Source organism: Ranitomeya variabilis, chromosome 1, assembly GCF_051348905.1.
Source record: "Ranitomeya variabilis isolate aRanVar5 chromosome 1, aRanVar5.hap1, whole genome shotgun sequence".
Classification (NCBI taxonomy): domain Eukaryota; kingdom Metazoa; phylum Chordata; class Amphibia; order Anura; family Dendrobatidae; genus Ranitomeya; species Ranitomeya variabilis.
Genome location: NC_135232.1, coordinates 383,521,711 through 383,541,231, shown reverse-complemented (window position 1 = coordinate 383,541,231; position 19,521 = coordinate 383,521,711). Strand labels below are relative to the sequence as shown.

General features: G+C 50.2%; 1 protein-coding gene across 2 annotated transcripts in view; it reads left to right on the top strand.

The window, feature by feature from the left end:
• The window catches only part of LOC143760632 (cytochrome P450 1A1-like), an 80,478-nt gene that overhangs the window by 47,961 nt on the left and 12,996 nt on the right, over nucleotides 1–19,521 (top strand). The window contains exons 4-6 of one of the 2 annotated variants that reach the window (XM_077249040.1): nucleotides 10,810–10,899; nucleotides 14,639–14,762; nucleotides 17,548–17,634. In XM_077249040.1, the coding sequence (XP_077105155.1) occupies nucleotides 10,810–10,899; nucleotides 14,639–14,762; nucleotides 17,548–17,634 (301 nt within the window). The remainder of the gene's footprint in view (nucleotides 1–10,809; nucleotides 10,900–14,638; nucleotides 14,763–17,547; nucleotides 17,635–19,521) is intronic. The other variant, XM_077249042.1, reaches the window with a different exon arrangement.

Here is a 19,521-nt window from a genome sequence, read left to right as displayed (position 1 = left end):
GGCAATCCCTCCTACCTCCTCCAACCTCCTCCTCCTCCACCCGTCCCTGGGCTCCAACACCGCCAGTTGCCGTCCAGAAGTGCTGTACGCACAGTCAACAGTCCCTCCTCTGTTATTGGGGTTCAGTAACGTCAGCTGTTCCCCTGCTGTGTGTGTGGCAATCCCTCCTACCTCCTCCTACCTCCTCCAACCTCCTCCTCCTCCACCTGCCCCTGGGCTCCAACACCGCCAGTTGCCGTCCAGAAGTGCTGTACGCACAGTCAACAGTCCCTCCTCTGTTATTGGGGTTCAGTAACGTCAGCTGTTCCCCTGCTGTGTGTGTGGCAATCCCTCCTACCTCCTCCAACCTCCTCCTCCTCCACCCGTCCCTGGGCTCCAACACCGCCAGTTGCCGTCCAGAAGTGCTGTACGCACAGTCAACAGTCCCTCCTCTGTTATTGGGGTTCAGTAACGTCAGCTGTTCCCCTGCTGTGTGTGTGGCAATCCCTCCTACCTCCTCCTACCTCCTCCAACCTCCTCCTCCTCCACCTGCCCCTGGGCTCCAACACCGCCAGTTGCCGTCCAGAAGTGCTGTACGCACAGTCAACAGTCCCTCCTCTGTTATTGGGGTTCAGTAACGTCAGCTGTTCCCCTGCTGTGTGTGTGGCAATCCCTCCTACCTCCTCCTACCTCCTCCAACCTCCTCCTCCTCCACCTGCCCCTGGGCTCCAACACCGCCAGTTGCCGTCCAGAAGTGCTGTACGCACAGTCAACAGTCCCTCCTCTGTTATTGGGGTTCAGTAACGTCAGCTGTTCCCCTGCTGTGTGTGTGGCAATCCCTCCTACCTCCTCCTACCTCCTCCAACCTCCTCCTCCTCCACCTGCCCCTGGGCTCCAACACCGCCAGTTGCCGTCCAGAAGTGCTGTACGCACAGTCAACAGTCCCTCCTCTGTTATTGGGGTTCAGTAACGTCAGCTGTTCCCCTGCTGTGTGTGTGGCAATCCCTCCTACCTCCTCCTACCTCCTCCAACCTCCTCCTCCTCCACCTGCCCCTGGGCTCCAACACCGCCAGTTGCCGTCCAGAAGTGCTGTACGCACAGTCAACAGTCCCTCCTCTGTTATTGGGGTTCAGTAACGTCAGCTGTTCCCCTGCTGTGTGTGTGGCAATCCCTCCTACCTCCTCCTACCTCCTCCAACCTCCTCCTCCTCCACCTGCCCCTGGGCTCCAACACCGCCAGTTGCCGTCCAGAAGTGCTGTACGCACAGTCAACAGTCCCTCCTCTGTTATTGGGGTTCAGTAACGTCAGCTGTTCCCCTGCTGTGTGTGTGGCAATCCCTCCTACCTCCTCCTACCTCCTCCAACCTCCTCCTCCTCCACCTGCCCCTGGGCTCCAACACCGCCAGTTGCCGTCCAGAAGTGCTGTACGCACAGAGCCAAACACCTCGCCAATGTGTTAGTGGGGTTCAGCACCGCCAGCTGTTCCCCTGCTGTGTATACGGCAACGTGTACTGCGACCGCCACGCAGGCACAACAAGTTAAATGTAAGGGAACCTGACCCCCCCCCCCCCCCAGGCGTTTGTTACTGAAGGAGCCACCTTGTGCAGCAGTAATGATGCAAAGGGAAAAAGTGCCTCTTTTCGTGATGCTCCTTGCACATGCTGAACCAAACACTTATGAAATGTGTCCCCACACAGCGTTAAACCGTCCGGTAGGTGGAACTTTCCTTTGTCGTGTGACGCAGCACAGCCATCATTTTTACCCCCTTGGCGCCGTGCGCCGCCTCCTCAGCGTTGTTTTAATCTGTCCCGGAGCCTGCGCTGTTAGGTTAGCCCTTGGCCATGCACACATGTTGCGCTGCCCGTCTTCTGACCTCATTTGGTGTCAGGCTGGCTGCGCCTGTGCGGGTGCGCTGGCCGAGATCCCGCCTCGCAGTGTCGTCTAATGTAATCCCACCGCGGGCCTGTGATCCGTGCCCGTGCGCAGTGCATATCCTCTCCTCTCACTCCCCTCCCTACGGCTTCTTCAGACTGTGCGATGTCAGCTGGTCCCTAATAGCATGCCACGGCCGTGACACCGCACAGTCTGAAAAAGCCGTAGGGAGGGGAGTGAGAGGAGAGGATATGCACTGCGCACGGGCACGGATCACAGGCCCGCGGTGGGATTACATTAGACGACACTGCGAGGCGGGATCTCGGCCAGCGCACCCGCACAGGCGCAGCCAGCCTGACACCAAATGATGTCAGAAGACGGGCAGCGCAAAATGTGTGCATGGCCAAGGGCTAACCTAACAGCCCAGGCTCCGGGACAGATTAAAACAACGCTGAGGAGGCGGCGCACGGCGCCAAGGGGGTAAAAATGATGGCTGTGCTGCGTCACACGACAAAGGAAAGTTCCACCTACCGGACGGTTTAACGCTGTGAGGGGACACATTTCATAACTGTTAGGTTCCGCATGTGCAAGGACCATAATTAAAAGAGCTAAGTTTACCTTTTCCAGCATTAGTGCTGTACACAATGGCTCTTTCAGCTACAAACGCCTGGGGGGGGGGGGGGTTAAAGGTTTCCTTTCAACTTGCTCGAGTGCAGGCTTCGGCCTACACTCCGCTCCCCCTGCTCCTCCTGCTGACCCTGGGCTCCAACACCGCCAGTTGGGGCCCGGTACTGCTAGCTGCACAGAGAAAAACACCTCGCCAATGTGTCAGTGGGGTCCAGCACCGCCAGCTGTTCCCCTGCTGTGTAGCCGGCAACGTGTCCTGCAAAAGTCACGCAGACACAACACACCCAAAGCTGCCGCCTGTGCAGGCTTCGGCCTACACTCCCCTCCCCCTGCTCCTCCTCCTCCTGCTCCTCCTCCTGCTGTCCCTGGGCTCTAACACACCGCCAGTTTTTGCCCAGATGTGCTAGCTGCACAGAGAAAAACACCAGCCAATGTGTCAGTGGGGTCCAGCACCGCCAGCTGTTCCCCTGCTGTGCAGCCGGCAACGTGTCCTGCAAAAGCCACGCAGACACAAGAACTGAAATTGAAGGGAACCTGTCCCCCCTCCCCCAGGCGTTTTTACGTTATCCAGCCACCTTGTACAGCGGTAATGCTGCATGTGTGCAAGGTGGCTCAGAAACGTATTCTCCTCGCACATGTGGAACTGAAAACACGTCTGCAATGTGTCCTCTGTGTGACCATTTAACCGTCCCGGTGGTGTGACTTTCCTTTGTAATGACACGCTGCAACCCCCTTGGTAGCGCTGCCCGTCTTCTGGCATCATGGTTTGGCTGCCTGCGCCTCTGCGGCCGCCCTGACCCACACAACGCCCCTCGGTGTCTTATTTATTGGGACTGCGAGGGTGTGATTGATGGGCAGGATCAGTGCATCAGTTCGCCTGTCCCTCCTCTCCTTCCGCCTTCTTCGGACTGTGCGGCTTCATGGCCGTGGCATGCGATAAGGGATCAGATGACGCCGCACAGTCTGAAGCGGGTGTAAGGACCCGAGTGTGAGAGGCGAACATATGTGCTGCGCCAGGCCCTGAATCCCAGCCCCGCAGTGTTTTAACAATGTTAAGACACTGCGGGGCTGGGATTCATGGGCATCGCGAACCGCACCGGCCGACATTACATGATGCCAGAAGATGGGCAGCGCTAACGGCGCTAGGCCAGGGGATAACACGACAGCGCAGACTCCTGTACAGCAAATAACAACGCTCGGGAGGCTGCACCCAGCACCAAGGTGGGATTCTTGACACCTGTGCTGCGTCTCATTACAAAGGGAACTCTCGCCTCCATTACACAGTTTGACTGTCTAAAGGGCTGAATGTTATACGTGTTCCATTCAGCGTGTGCAAGGAGAAAAATTACAAGAGCAACCTTTGACTTGCGCAGCACTGCTGCTGCATAAGCTGTGGCTCTTCTACTTTGTAACCCCTGAGGGGGGGTTAAAGGTGACTTTTGAAATCGGTTCAATTAGGCTTCGGCCTACACTCTGCTCCACCTGCAGAGCCCGGGCTCCAACAACGCTAGTTGCTGTCCGGAAGTGCTGGCTGCACAGAGCCAAACACCTCGCCAATGTGTCAGTGGGGTCCAGCACCGCCAGCTGTTCCCCTGCTGTGTAGCCGGCAACGTGTCCTGCAAAAGTCACGCAGACACAACACACCCAAAGCTGCCGCCTGTGCAGGCTTCGGCCTACACTCCCCTCCCCCTGCTCCTCCTCCTCCTGCTCCTCCTCCTGCTGTCCCTGGGCTCTAACACACCGCCAGTTTTTGCCCAGATGTGCTAGCTGCACAGAGAAAAACACCAGCCAATGTGTCAGTGGGGTCCAGCACCGCCAGCTGTTCCCCTGCTGTGCAGCCGGCAACGTGTCCTGCAAAAGCCACGCAGACACAAGAACTGAAATTGAAGGGAACCTGTCCCCCCTCCCCCAGGCGTTTTTACGTTATCCAGCCACCTTGTACAGCGGTAATGCTGCATGTGTGCAAGGTGGCTCAGAAACGTATTCTCCTCGCACATGTGGAACTGAAAACACGTCTGCAATGTGTCCTCTGTGTGACCATTTAACCGTCCCGGTGGTGTGACTTTCCTTTGTAATGACACGCTGCAACCCCCTTGGTAGCGCTGCCCGTCTTCTGGCATCATGGTTTGGCTGCCTGCGCCTCTGCGGCCGCCCTGACCCACACAACGCCCCTCGGTGTCTTATTTATTGGGACTGCGAGGGTGTGATTGATGGGCAGGATCAGTGCATCAGTTCGCCTGTCCCTCCTCTCCTTCCGCCTTCTTCGGACTGTGCGGCTTCATGGCCGTGGCATGCGATAAGGGATCAGATGACGCCGCACAGTCTGAAGCGGGTGTAAGGACCCGAGTGTGAGAGGCGAACATATGTGCTGCGCCAGGCCCTGAATCCCAGCCCCGCAGTGTTTTAACAATGTTAAGACACTGCGGGGCTGGGATTCATGGGCATCGCGAACCGCACCGGCCGACATTACATGATGCCAGAAGATGGGCAGCGCTAACGGCGCTAGGCCAGGGGATAACACGACAGCGCAGACTCCTGTACAGCAAATAACAACGCTCGGGAGGCTGCACCCAGCACCAAGGTGGGATTCTTGACACCTGTGCTGCGTCTCATTACAAAGGGAACTCTCGCCTCCATTACACAGTTTGACTGTCTAAAGGGCTGAATGTTATACGTGTTCCATTCAGCGTGTGCAAGGAGAAAAATTACAAGAGCAACCTTTGACTTGCGCAGCACTGCTGCTGCATAAGCTGTGGCTCTTCTACTTTGTAACCCCTGAGGGGGGGTTAAAGGTGACTTTTGAAATCGGTTCAATTAGGCTTCGGCCTACACTCTGCTCCACCTGCAGAGCCCGGGCTCCAACAACGCTAGTTGCTGTCCGGAAGTGCTGGCTGCACAGAGCCAAACACCTCGCCAATGTGTCAGTGGGGTCCAGCACCGCCAGCTGTTCCCCTGCTGTGTAGCCGGCAACGTGTCCTGCAAAAGTCACGCAGACACAACACACCCAAAGCTGCCGCCTGTGCAGGCTTCGGCCTACACTCCCCTCCCCCTGCTCCTCCTCCTCCTGCTCCTCCTCCTGCTGTCCCTGGGCTCTAACACACCGCCAGTTTTTGCCCAGATGTGCTAGCTGCACAGAGAAAAACACCAGCCAATGTGTCAGTGGGGTCCAGCACCGCCAGCTGTTCCCCTGCTGTGCAGCCGGCAACGTGTCCTGCAAAAGCCACGCAGACACAAGAACTGAAATTGAAGGGAACCTGTCCCCCCTCCCCCAGGCGTTTTTACGTTATCCAGCCACCTTGTACAGCGGTAATGCTGCATGTGTGCAAGGTGGCTCAGAAACGTATTCTCCTCGCACATGTGGAACTGAAAACACGTCTGCAATGTGTCCTCTGTGTGACCATTTAACCGTCCCGGTGGTGTGACTTTCCTTTGTAATGACACGCTGCAACCCCCTTGGTAGCGCTGCCCGTCTTCTGGCATCATGGTTTGGCTGCCTGCGCCTCTGCGGCCGCCCTGACCCACACAACGCCCCTCGGTGTCTTATTTATTGGGACTGCGAGGGTGTGATTGATGGGCAGGATCAGTGCATCAGTTCGCCTGTCCCTCCTCTCCTTCCGCCTTCTTCGGACTGTGCGGCTTCATGGCCGTGGCATGCGATAAGGGATCAGATGACGCCGCACAGTCTGAAGCGGGTGTAAGGACCCGAGTGTGAGAGGCGAACATATGTGCTGCGCCAGGCCCTGAATCCCAGCCCCGCAGTGTTTTAACAATGTTAAGACACTGCGGGGCTGGGATTCATGGGCATCGCGAACCGCGCCGGCCGACATTACATGATGCCAGAAGATGGGCAGCGCTAACGGCGCTAGGCCAGGGGATAACACGACAGCGCAGACTCCTGTACAGCAAATAACAACGCTCGGGAGGCTGCACCCAGCACCAAGGTGGGATTCTTGACACCTGTGCTGCGTCTCATTACAAAGGGAACTCTCGCCTCCATTACACAGTTTGACTGTCTAAAGGGCTGAATGTTATACGTGTTCCATTCAGCGTGTGCAAGGAGAAAAATTACAAGAGCAACCTTTGACTTGCGCAGCACTGCTGCTGCATAAGCTGTGGCTCTTCTACTTTGTAACCCCTGAGGGGGGGTTAAAGGTGACTTTTGAAATCGGTTCAATTAGGCTTCGGCCTACACTCTGCTCCACCTGCAGAGCCCGGGCTCCAACAACGCTAGTTGCTGTCCGGAAGTGCTGGCTGCACAGAGCCAAACACCTCGCCAATGTGTCAGTGGGGTCCAGCACCGCCAGCTGTTCCCCTGCTGTGTAGCCGGCAACGTGTCCTGCAAAAGTCACGCAGACACAACACACCCAAAGCTGCCGCCTGTGCAGGCTTCGGCCTACACTCCCCTCCCCCTGCTCCTCCTCCTCCTGCTCCTCCTCCTGCTGTCCCTGGGCTCTAACACACCGCCAGTTTTTGCCCAGATGTGCTAGCTGCACAGAGAAAAACACCAGCCAATGTGTCAGTGGGGTCCAGCACCGCCAGCTGTTCCCCTGCTGTGCAGCCGGCAACGTGTCCTGCAAAAGCCACGCAGACACAAGAACTGAAATTGAAGGGAACCTGTCCCCCCTCCCCCAGGCGTTTTTACGTTATCCAGCCACCTTGTACAGCGGTAATGCTGCATGTGTGCAAGGTGGCTCAGAAACGTATTCTCCTCGCACATGTGGAACTGAAAACACGTCTGCAATGTGTCCTCTGTGTGACCATTTAACCGTCCCGGTGGTGTGACTTTCCTTTGTAATGACACGCTGCAACCCCCTTGGTAGCGCTGCCCGTCTTCTGGCATCATGGTTTGGCTGCCTGCGCCTCTGCGGCCGCCCTGACCCACACAACGCCCCTCGGTGTCTTATTTATTGGGACTGCGAGGGTGTGATTGATGGGCAGGATCAGTGCATCAGTTCGCCTGTCCCTCCTCTCCTTCCGCCTTCTTCGGACTGTGCGGCTTCATGGCCGTGGCATGCGATAAGGGATCAGATGACGCCGCATAGTCTGAAGCGGGTGTAAGAACCCAAGCGAGAGGCGAACATATGTACTGCGCCAGGCCATGAATCCCAGCCCCGCAGTGTTTAAACTATGTCAATACACTGCGGGGCTGTGATTCATGGGCATCGCGAACCGCACCGGCCAACATTAAATGAGGTCAGAAGATGGGCAGCGCTAACGGCGCTAGGCCAGGGGATAACACGACAGCGCAGACTCCTGTACAGCAAATAACAACGCTCAGGAGGCTGCACCCAGCACCAAGGTGGGATTCTTGACATCTGTGCTGCGTCTCATTACAAAGGGAACTCGCGCCTCCAACACAGTTTGACTGTATAAAGGGCTAAATGTTATACGTGTTTCATTCAGCGTGTGCAAGGAGCGAAATTAAAAGAGCAACCTTTGACTTGTGCAGCACTACTGCTGCATAAGCTGTGGCTCTTCTACTTTCTAACCCCTGAGGGGGGGTTAAAGGTTACCTTTGAAATTGGTTCAAGTAGGCTTCGGCCTACACTCTGCTCCCCCTGCAGAGCCCGGGCTACAACACCGCTCGTTGCTGTCCGGAAGTGCTGGCTGCACAGAGCCAAACACCTCGCCAATGTGTCAGTGGGGTCCAGCACCGCCAGCTGTTCCCCTGCTGTGCAGCCGGCAACGTGTCCTGCAAAAGCCACGCAGACACTTGCTCTTGTACCTTCTGCTCCACATCCTGGTTCCAGTACCGTCAGCTGGTTCCGGGCAGAGCCTTTGGCTTAGGTGCCTCCCTCTGGGTATCCGAGTTCCACCAACGTCAGGTGGTCCTTGGTAGTGCTTTCAGGCACGGGTACCTCCTGCTTAGTAACCGGGTTCCAGTAACGTCAGCTGGTCCTCGGTAGTTCCATTGGCTCTTGGACCTTCGGCTACCCATCCGGGTTCCAGCACCGTCAGCTGGTTCTCGGCAGTGTCTTTTGCTCTTGTACCTTCTGCTCCCCATCCTGGTTCCAGTACCGTCAGCTGGTTCCGGGCAGAGCCTTTGGCTTAGGTGCCTCCCTCTGGGTATCCGAGTTCCACCAACGTCAGGTGGTCCTTGGTAGTGCTTTCAGGCACGGGTACCTCCTGCTTAGTAACCGGGTTCCAGTAACGTCAGCTGGTCCTCGGTAGTTCCATTGGCTCTTGGACCTTCGGGTAGCCATCCGAGTTCCAGTTCCATCAGCTGGTTCTCGGCATTTTCTCAGCCTTCTTGTACCTTCTGCTACATTTCCAAGTTCAAGAGACTAAACACGATGACCCGGAAGAACACCCCTAAGATGACGACGACACCAGAGACGACAACCACCGTGATGACGACGACCCTGGAGACGATGACCCTGAAGACCACCCCGATGACGACGACCCCGGAGACCACCCCGATGACGACGACCCCGGAGACGACGACCCTGGAGACGACGACGACCTGGAAGACCGAGAAGCAGAAGAACAAGAGGCTGCAGAACAAAGAGCAGAAGGACATTAAGCATAACACAAAATATCAGAGCAAAAAAATATTATGTAAATTATAAGCAGAAGAAGACTAAGCAGTGTATGGGGGTGAGTCCGTTCCTCCTCGTGGTGCCCCTGGATAAAGCCTGATGCTGCAGGCCAAACTGAACGCGGACAAATGTAACTGGTTTGTGACAGGCAGAACGGAAGGTGTAATCTTCAAACTTTTATAGATAACAACTACGGGAATGCCTGTCACAAATAAGAATATGATGAAGAAGTTGAATATGATGAAGATAATAGTAAAATAAAAAGAATATGAACAATGTAACCCAAAAAATAATAGGTAGAAGATGAAGAAGAAGATGAATAAGGTGAAGAAGAACTTGATGTCAAAGAAGCTGATGATGAGGATAATTAAGAAGAAAGCGTGGGAGAAGTAAAAAAGAAGGTGAAGGGCGTGGAAGTAGTGAAACATCAATATCTGACATAAAAAAAAAAAAAAATAACATAGTCAAATTCTTTCTAACGCCGAACTTCATAAAAAAAAATAAAAAATCCTGCTATTCTATTACATTGGGCTAAACCTCTGTCCCTTTAATATCTCCGCCACGTCCCCCAATACATCCTACATTATTCTTAGTTGTTTTCCTTCATGTAGAATGAACCTACAAGTTTATTAAGGGTTTATTTTAATTCCGATATTTTCGTCCCATTGACTTGCATTGGGATCGGGTATCGGTATCGGATTGGATCCGATATTTTGACGGTATCGGCCGATACTTTCCGATACCGATACTTTCCGATATCGGAAAGTATCGCTCAACACTACTGATGATTGCAGCTTCACGTCACCTAAGGGGGACTATTGAAGCCAGAAGAAAGTTAAATTTAAAAAAAAAACTTTAAAAAAACCCACAAAATTTCAAATCACCCCCATTCATAGGAAAACAATTGAAAAAATAAAAAAAAACACTGGTATCACTGCATTCAGAAATATCTGATCTATCAAAAGTAAATTAATCCAATCAGTAAGCGGTGTAACGAGAAAAAAAAATCAAAACTCCAGTCCTACTTTTATTTGGCCGCAGCAACATTGTTATAAAATGCAATAAGAGGGAATCAAAACATTGTATCTGCCCTAACGTGGTATCACTAAAAAGTCAGCCAGCTCCAGTTGCAAAAATTGAGCTTTCACCTAGCCCCAGATCCTTGGAAAATGGCTACTTTTTTTTTCTTCCAAATTTTGAATTTTTTTTCATCACTTAAATAAAAAAATAACCTATACATGTTTGGTATCTGCATACCCGTACTGACCTGGAGAATCATAATGGCAGGTCAGTATTAGCATTTATTGAACATGGTAAGTAAAAAAAAATCCAAAAAAACAATAGTGGAATTGCACTTTTTCTTTTTTGCAATATCGCTACAGTTATTTTACCCATTTTCCAGTACACTATGTGGTTGAATCAATTGTGTTATTCAAAAGTACAACTCGTGCCACAAAAAACATATGGCTATATTGACAGAAAAATAAAAAAAAGTTATGGCTCTGGGAAGAAGGGGAGCAAAAACAAAAAAATCACAAGATAGTGAATGGGTTAATTTTTATGTTTTACAAGAACTGGTAGATTAGTGCACCAGTGAGGGACCTACCTGTCGTGACAACAAATAGAGGTCTATTTATGACCCAAGAGCCTTCTTTTTTTATATCTCTTACTGTTTTCCAGAATGATATCAGTCATCTACACTGAAATATATTATTAGAGAACATCATCAATTTGTATGAAAACTATGACATATATGTTTCTTTTTATGAACAAAATGTTACTTTTAATTTTAGGCTTCGACACTATCTCTTCTGCATTACTGTGGTGTATGTTGTATCTGTTAAAGTTTCCAGAAATGCAAGAAAAAATTCAGAAGGAAATTGGTAAGGCAATTGCAGGATTGTCATTCTAGTTTCGGATTTTAGATTATGTCTTAGGACATGCACATATGTATAAAGTTTGTAGAGCAGAATTTAAAATGAGTGTTCTAGCTGAGGTGTATACTGTGTATAGGACTTTAGTTTTTAGAGATTGAGTAGCCGGAGAGAACCAGAGATGAATGGATGAAATCGCAAAGGTTCGAGTTTGAGTAGCTTTGAGGTTTGATTTGCAGTTTGAAAAAAAAACTTGTCGGGCACCATTTTCCACACAACTGAAGCATCAGAAAGCAGGCTAACATCATTTTGCGTTGCCACTTGCCACGATGGCCATCCCATTATCACCTTGTCCATGTATATGGGGATACTGTACCTGGGCCTTCACAGATCAGCGATTCCCAGTGGAGCACAGTTTGTCTGGCAGCAGGGGTGAACCTAGCCTTTCTACTGCCTGAGGCGAACTGCAAAACGGCGCCCCCCCCACGTAGTAAAATCAGTACAAATAAATCTGGTTTACTCTTTACTCGCCTAAGCTGTCGCATTTTGCATGTCGCATGTTGCCGCAGCTTGTCGCATGTTGTTGCATGGTGTATGTGCACACAGTGTAGACGAGTCTGGCTCTGCTACATCTGGATGCCTGACATCTAGATGTAGCAGAGCAGGTAGATGATCGCCGGAGATAACTCTCCAGCGATCACCTACACTACAGCGTTCTCACAATCAGCTGATTAGCTGTTTTTGAGAACCAGACTAGTGACCGGAGATAAGTCCCGGTCACGGCAGTTCTCGCAATAAGTTATCGCGAGAACTGCAGTGGATGAGGGACTTCCGGCTGCGCCGCAGCGGGACAGGTGAGCCGGCAGACATGCGTAGTAAGCTGCATTTACGCTGTTTCTACGCATGTGACTAATCATTAGATGCGATTTTACCGCATCTAATGATAGTCTGTGGTACATTTACGGCGCGGCGACAGAATGTCGCCGCATTGTAAACAGACATGCTGTGTTCTGAAAAGACGTGCCGCATGTCCGTTTATGCGGGTCTGCTGTCTGCGTGTTTCACCGCATAGTTGAGATGGAATTTCATGAAATCCCCTCCACTATGCTGTAACATCTGGATGTTGCGTGTTTGACACTGCAACTCTACGCAGCGTCAAACACGCAGCGTTTCCTGAACGTGGAAACATACCCTAATGCTTGCAGTCTGGGGGCACTTAAGGGTTAACAATAGGAAGCCCTTCACTTTCTTTTCCATCCACCCTGTCCAGGCTGTGCATGTGCTTGTCTGCACCATTTCTCCAGTGCTCACAAACAGTCCACAGCTACTTCTCTCCTCTTACATGAGTCACAGTCTGATAAGCTGCAGGCACCAGCCAAGAAAGCAAAAAAAAAAAACTCGGCTCACTCAGGCTGCAGAGCCGACTCCTTTGATTCACAACAGCAGGGAGTCGGCTCTTTGTATTGGCTCGTTCACGAACGACACTCACTAGTATGTGGGTGGTGGGGTGGTGGCGAACTATGTTTTTTATAGTTACTGCTGCCGGTTAACTGCTCCAAGTCGGCCAGCAATGTCTGTGTCTGACTCCCAGCACAGCAGCCAGCAGGTCGTCAGGAGACAAGGCACCGCCTCTGCACCTCAGCCCGGCACCACTTTTCTAACTTCTGACTGCCGCTCTGCCGCCCCCTGTCTTTAGGAATACTCCGCCGCTTGAGGCAAAGTATTCAACTCGCCTCATGATAGCAGCGCTACTGTCTGGCAGAGTCATTTTCCATCTCCAGAGTCACTGGGTACATCTCTCTCTTCTATAGATTGCAAGCTTTTATGGTCAGCATGGTCTTCTTTCCTTCTTTCTCTTGCCTGTAGATTGCAAGCTTTTATGGTCAGCATGGTCTTCCCTCTTTCTTTCTTCCTCTCTCCTATAGCATGCAAGCTTTTATCATCAGCATGGTCTTCTTTCTTTCTTTCTTTCTTTCTTTCTTTCTTTCTTTCTTTCTTTTTCTCTTCTGTAGCGTGCAAGCTTTTATGGTCAGCATGGTCTTCTATCCTTCTTTCTCTTGCCTGTAGAGTGCAAGCTTTTATGGTCATTGGAGTCCTTTATCTCTCTCTTGCCTGTAGAGTGTAAGCTCTTAGGGTACCGTCACACAGTGCAATTTTCATCGCTACGACGGCACGATCCGTGACGTCGCAGCGTCGTATGATTATCGCTCCAGCGTCGTAGACTGCGGTCACACTTTGCAATCCCGGAGCTGGAGCGATGCCGAAGTCCCCGGGTAACCAGGGTAAACATCTGGTTACTAAGCGCAGGGCCGCGCTTAGTAACCCGATGTTTACCCTGGTTACCAGCGTAAACATAAAAAAAACAAACAGTACATACTCACATTCCGGTGTCTGTCCTCCGGCGTTCTGCTTCTCTGCACTGTGTAAGCACAGCGGCCGGAAAGCAGAGCGGTGACGTCACCGCTGTGTTCGCTTTCCGGCCAGCAGGCGCTCACAGTGCAGAGAAGCTGAGACGCCGGAGGACAGACACCGGAATGTAAGTATGTACTGTTTGTTTTTTTTATGTTTATGCTGGTAACCAGGGTAAACATCGGGTTACTAAGCGCGGCCCTGCGCTTAGTTACCCGATGTTTACCCTGGTTACAAGCGAACACATCGCTGGATCGGTGTCACACACAACGATCCAGCGATGTCAGCGGGTGATCAAGCGACGAAAGAAAGTTCCAAACGATCTGCTACGACATACGATTCTCAGCGTGATGTCTGATCGCAGTAGCGTGTCAGACACAGCGATATCGTAACGATATCGCTAGAACGTCACGAATCGTACCGTCGTAGCGATTAAAAAATGTCACTGTGTGACAGTACCCTAAGCTCTTATGTTCAGCGGGGTTCTAATCACTCATCTGTAGAGTGTATGGTAATGAAATCATCTCTTGCTTTCTCCTGTGAAGTGTAAGCTTCTATGGTCATCAGGGGCCAATCTCACTCTCCTGTTGTTTATAATCTCATTTGATCAGTGGGGTTCTCTCTCTCTCCCCTATAGATTGTATGCTTAAGATAATCAGACCAATTATGCTAATTACCTAGTTTCAAATGCTCAGAGTTTCAGCCTAGTGACACATGAGAAAATTGCAGCACAGGTGCGGAGAAGATGGAGAACTTAATTTCTCCATGTTCTCTATTGTCTCTCTCTGTGGATGTAGGGCTGCACTTGAATGACTTGTATGGGTTCGTGTGATCAAATTATCGGATGCACTCACAGAATGCTGCCATTGTTTTCTCATGCCGAATCGGCATGAGAAGAAAAATCACAGATCTGCATTGCTCCATAGTATAACATTGGGCCAAGTGCTACCCAATAAAACATCGGATAGCACTCAGCCATGTTATAAGCTAGTGTGAGCGAGCCCTTATGGTCAGTGGAGTTCTCTCTCTCTTCTCCCTCATGTGTATTTTCTGAGCTTTCCAGTTCCAGCACTAATATATTCGCCACAAATCGAATTTTTATGGGAAAATTCGGTGAAGTCAACAAATTTGAATTTCGAAAGATCCATTAATCTCTACTGAGATTCATGTGCTTCAGTTCTCCTAATTTGAACCACATATATCAATAGAATGGTGGCCATGAAAAGGAAGATGTACATCTGAAGTTACACAACAAAAATAAAACTACATGTACAGTATTTATCTTTATAAACAATTTTAAAATACACTGCAGTGTAAACTTATCTGTTTTTCTCTTCAGATGAGATTATTGGAACAAGCAGACTACCTAGATTTGAAGATAGAAAAGATTTGCATTATACTGAGGCATTTATAAATGAAGTTCTAAGACATTCATCTTTTGTACCATTCACAATTCCACACTGGTATGTATATATTGTGGTAGATCGGCTCACTCGACTGCACACAGAGGTAGACATGGGTATACTCTGGCTTTAAGAACTTTCTTTGATTTATTGTAGGCAGCATAAACCACGGTGTAGTAAAGAAAATACAGCCCCCTTGGCAAAACAGGAAAACAAAACAAAATGGTGGCAGAACAAACACAGTCTTTCTGTGAGCCGGGTCCCCCCAGCCCACGGCTGGCAGAACACATACTTTTCAGGTTTACAAGTCCACGCCACACTTTCCTGGAGTGCTCCCTATCCAGGCATACACCGACCACTAGTGTTGAGCGATACCGTCCGATACTTGAAAGTATCGGCCGATACTGGCAAAGTATCGGATCTAATCCGATACCCGATACCAATACAAGTCAATGGGACTCAAGTATCGGACGGTATCCCTGATGGTTCCCAGGGTCTGAAGGAGAGGAAACTCTCCTTCAGGCCCTGGGAACCATATTAATGTGTAAAATAAAGAATTAAAATAAAAAATATTGCTATACTCACCTCTCCAACGCAGCCTGCACCTTACCGAGGAAACCGGCAGCCTTGTTTGCTTAAAATGCGCGCGTTTACTGCCTTCCGTGACGTCACGGCTTCTGATTGGTCGCGTGCCGCCCATGTGACCGCGACGCGACCAATCACAACAAGCCGTGACGTAATTTTCAGGTCCTGAATGCCTAGAATTAGGCATTCAGGACCTGAAAATTAACGTCACGGCTTGTGATTGGTCGCGTCGCGGTCACATGGGCGGCACGTGACCAATCACAAGCCGTGACGTAATTTTCAGGTCCTGAATGCCTAGAATTAGGCATTCAGGACCTGAAAATTACGTCACGGCTTGTTGTGATTGGTCGCGTCGCGGTCACATGGGCGGCACGTGACCAATCAGAAGCCGTGACGTCACGGAAGGCAGTAAACGCGCGCATTTTAAGCAAACAAGGCTGCCGGTTTCCTCGGTAAGGTGCAGGCTGCGTCGGAGAGGTGAGTATAGCAATATTTTTTATTTTAATTCTTTATTTTACACATTATATCGATCCCGATACCGATTCCCGATACAACAAAAGTATCGGATCTCGGTATCGGAATTCCGATACAGCAAATATCGGCCGATACCCGATACTTGCGGTATCGGAATGCTCAACACTACCGACCACTGAAAGATCTGGTCTTCAGCCCTTTAAGCCCAGACCTTGTGACTCCTCCATCATGTGAATGATCACATGATCTTGACATCACACAGGTCCTTTCAGGACTCTGTGGATATATGGCGGACCCCCTTCTACCCGCTCCATAGAGGTCCACTAAAATCAGCCCATAACACAACTCTCATTTCACCTTCTCAACATGTAGTTTGCTGGAGGAAACTATTCTGGTTTTACATCACTGACACCATTGTGCGCAGTGACACTTATCTCTCCTCTATCACTTCGCCACTGACTCTGCCACAATATGTGTGTATGTATATATATATATATATATATATATATATATATATATATAGTGAAATCACTAGGCAAGTTTCATAAATTACGGGTTCAGATTAGAGCTAAAACAATGTAGACTTTGAATTAGGTATCTAATGCCAGATTTCTTAGTTAAAGTGAGAATTGTATCATTTTTAGTTCCACCGATGAAGCTCCCCCAGCTTTCTTTGACATCCTGACACAGCTTCACATAGTAAGCCGGATCATAATCCTTGTGTGGTTGACCACAGCAAATCACTGTTTATCAATTGTTACTTTTGGTGCTGTTTCCCCAATTCACAAGTTCAATTCTCCAAAGATATATGGTCTCCAGTACAATGGCAATGATCTCTGATTCCTGGGTCTTGGTTTGCATTGGAGCTCCCTCCAAACCCACCCACTTTGGGTCTCTGGGTCATGGCTGTATTGCAGATTCCAGCGTTCAAAGCTTTAACATACTGTATCTCTTGTGGAGCTGGTGCAAATTGATTCTAGGAACCTGGTCTGTTGCCCATATCAGTACTCTGAAGCTGCTGGATGGGAAACCAGTCAACCAGTTCCTACCTGATGGCATCCTTAGCTCCTCTTTTGATTAGCTTGCCTGGGACACAAAGTTTTCACTGCAACGTGATGTCACGCTAGACTGGCTAATCCAAAGAAGAGCTGTGGCTGCCATCAGGTAAAGGGCAGTTCTCAGGACTGCCAAAGAGCGATCACAGATTATTGATGTGGTTTAATCAAATTGATTCTTGTCAAGGTACATTTATACCTTGATATTAAAGGGGTTGTCCCATTTTAAAGATTATTCTAACCATTGTCGTAAGGAAACACAAAACAAAATTGAGCTCTTACTCACTCTTACGGGGTCAAGCACTGCCTCTTGCCATAGCTCCAGTCTTGATTGATTGGCTGTAGCAGTGATGTTACATTAACAGCACTGTATCTATTGACTGAGCTCAGTGGTTAATGTTGTGTACATCAGCAGGGTTGCCGAGCTCAATGATTGGTTGCAGCTCTGTCAAAGTGAAATCACTGCTGCAGCCAATCAATAAAGGCCAAAAAAAATAAATTATGGACCCTGGGGTGGTTTGGAAGTTGTTTAAGAGTAAGAGCTTAGGTTTCGCTTGTTTTTTACATCCCTGAGCCTATGGGACCTTTATTATTTGCATCCCTGACACTAATATTTACATATGACAACCCTTTTAACACAATCCATATATTTTATTGGATGCCATCATTGTAACAATCCAGTAATATATTTTTCAAACTAACCCTTACTCTACCATTTTCTTTTTGTTCAGTACTACTATGGATACCATCCTGAACGGATACTGGCTTCCAAAAGACACCTCTGTATTTATAAACATTTTCCAAGTAAATCATGACCAGTAAGTGCTATATTATTGCTAACGTTCTTAAAGGGAATCTAACAGAAAGTTTTTGGTATGTAATTGTAAGGGTCAGACAGGGTGGTAGTTTGCACACCCTGACCTCCCCTCATATACACTCCACGACTTTCAGTCAGCATACCTGCTGTTTCTTTACTTCTAGGGCTTCCTGTAATGCACTGCACGTTCTCCTCAGCCGAAGTAGAATAAACAGAGTCACAGTCACATTAAACGCTTGAACAATAAACTTTACTAAAGATGGACACATAACGGTTCTCTTCAGCATTTACAGCAGGCTTTACATTAACCCCTTCCCGGCCTGTGACACATTGTATGCATCATGAAAGTCAATCCAACCTGTGACGCAGCGTATGCGTCATGGCGGGATCCGTTTATGCGGGTCGAGTGAAAGGATTAACTGAAATTTCACCCAACCTGCAGGAACAGGGGGATTTGTACTTGAGCCCAGGGGGGTGGCTTTGCTCCCCCATGGCTACGATTGCTCTGGTGACCACTTTGTCACCACCCCCCTGATTGGAGCTAGCATCCATGTGACGCTATCTCTCCATTCAGATGCGGAGGGGCGGAGTAAGCCATCTCTGCCTCCCTGTCCAACTTCATGCCATCCGTGGAAGCTGAACAGCGAGGTGCCTGCTGGCTGCGCTGCCAGATACTCACCGCAATCGCCGCTGCCATCATCGCCGCCATCGCTGCCGCCGCCATTATTGCCACCGCCAAGTACTCCCCTCTGCTGCCCTCCGCTCCCCCGTCATCTGCTCCCTTCCCCAGTGATCACCCCTGATCACCCCCCCTGCTGCTGCTGCCGGCTCCATCTCCTTAGCCCCCCAAGCCTGACAGGTCCCTCCTGCCCCCAGTGATCACCCACACCCGATTACCCCCTGCCCCCCTGATCACCTCCCTGCCCCATGATCACCCCCTGCCCCTCTGATAGTCCCCCTGCCATGTTGATCTCCCCCTGCCATGCAGATCTCCCCCCTGCTCTGCGGATCTGTCCCCTGCCCTGCATATCGCTCCCGCCCTGCTGATCTGCCCAGCTGATCTGCCCCCTGCCCTGCTGATCTGCCCCGCTGATGTGCCCCATGCCACGGTGACCTCCCCCCGCCCCGGTGATCTCCCCCCACCCTGGTGATCACCCTCTGCCCCCGGATCTCCCCTCTGCCTTGGTGATCACCCCTGCCCCAATGATCACCCCCCTGCCCCAGTGATCACCCCTCCCACCCCAGTTTTCCCATTAGGGTTAGAGTTGGGCTAAAGTGAGTTGAGCTAAAGTTAGGGCTAGGGTTGGGGCTAAAATTAGGGTTAGGGTTGGGGCTAAGTTCCTTGGGAGGCATAGTTTCCAAAATGGGGTCACGTGTGGGGGAGCTCCAATGCTTAGGCACATAGGGGCTCTCTCCACACACATGGTGTCTGCTAACAATTGGAGCTAATTTTCCATTCAAAAAGTCAAATGGCGCTCCTTTCCTTCAGAACCTTGCCGTGCACCCAAACAGTGGTTTACCCCCAGATATGAGGTATCGGTGTACTCAGGAGAAATTGCCCAACAAATTTTAGGATCCATTTTATCCTGTTGCCCATGTGAAAATGAAAACTATTGAGGCTAAGAGAAAATGTTTGTGAAAAAAATTTGTGAAGCATTTGGGGTTCAAAGTGCTCACTATGCATCTAGATAAGTTCCTTGGGGAGTCTAGTTTCCACAATGGGGTCACTTGTGGGGAAGCTCCAATGATTAGGCACACAGAGGCTCTCTAAATGCGACATGGTGTCCGCTAACGATTGGAGCTAATTTTTCATTCAAAAACTCAAATGGCGCTCCTTCCCTTCCGAGCCTTACCGTGTGCCCAGACAGTGGTTCCCCCCACATAAGGA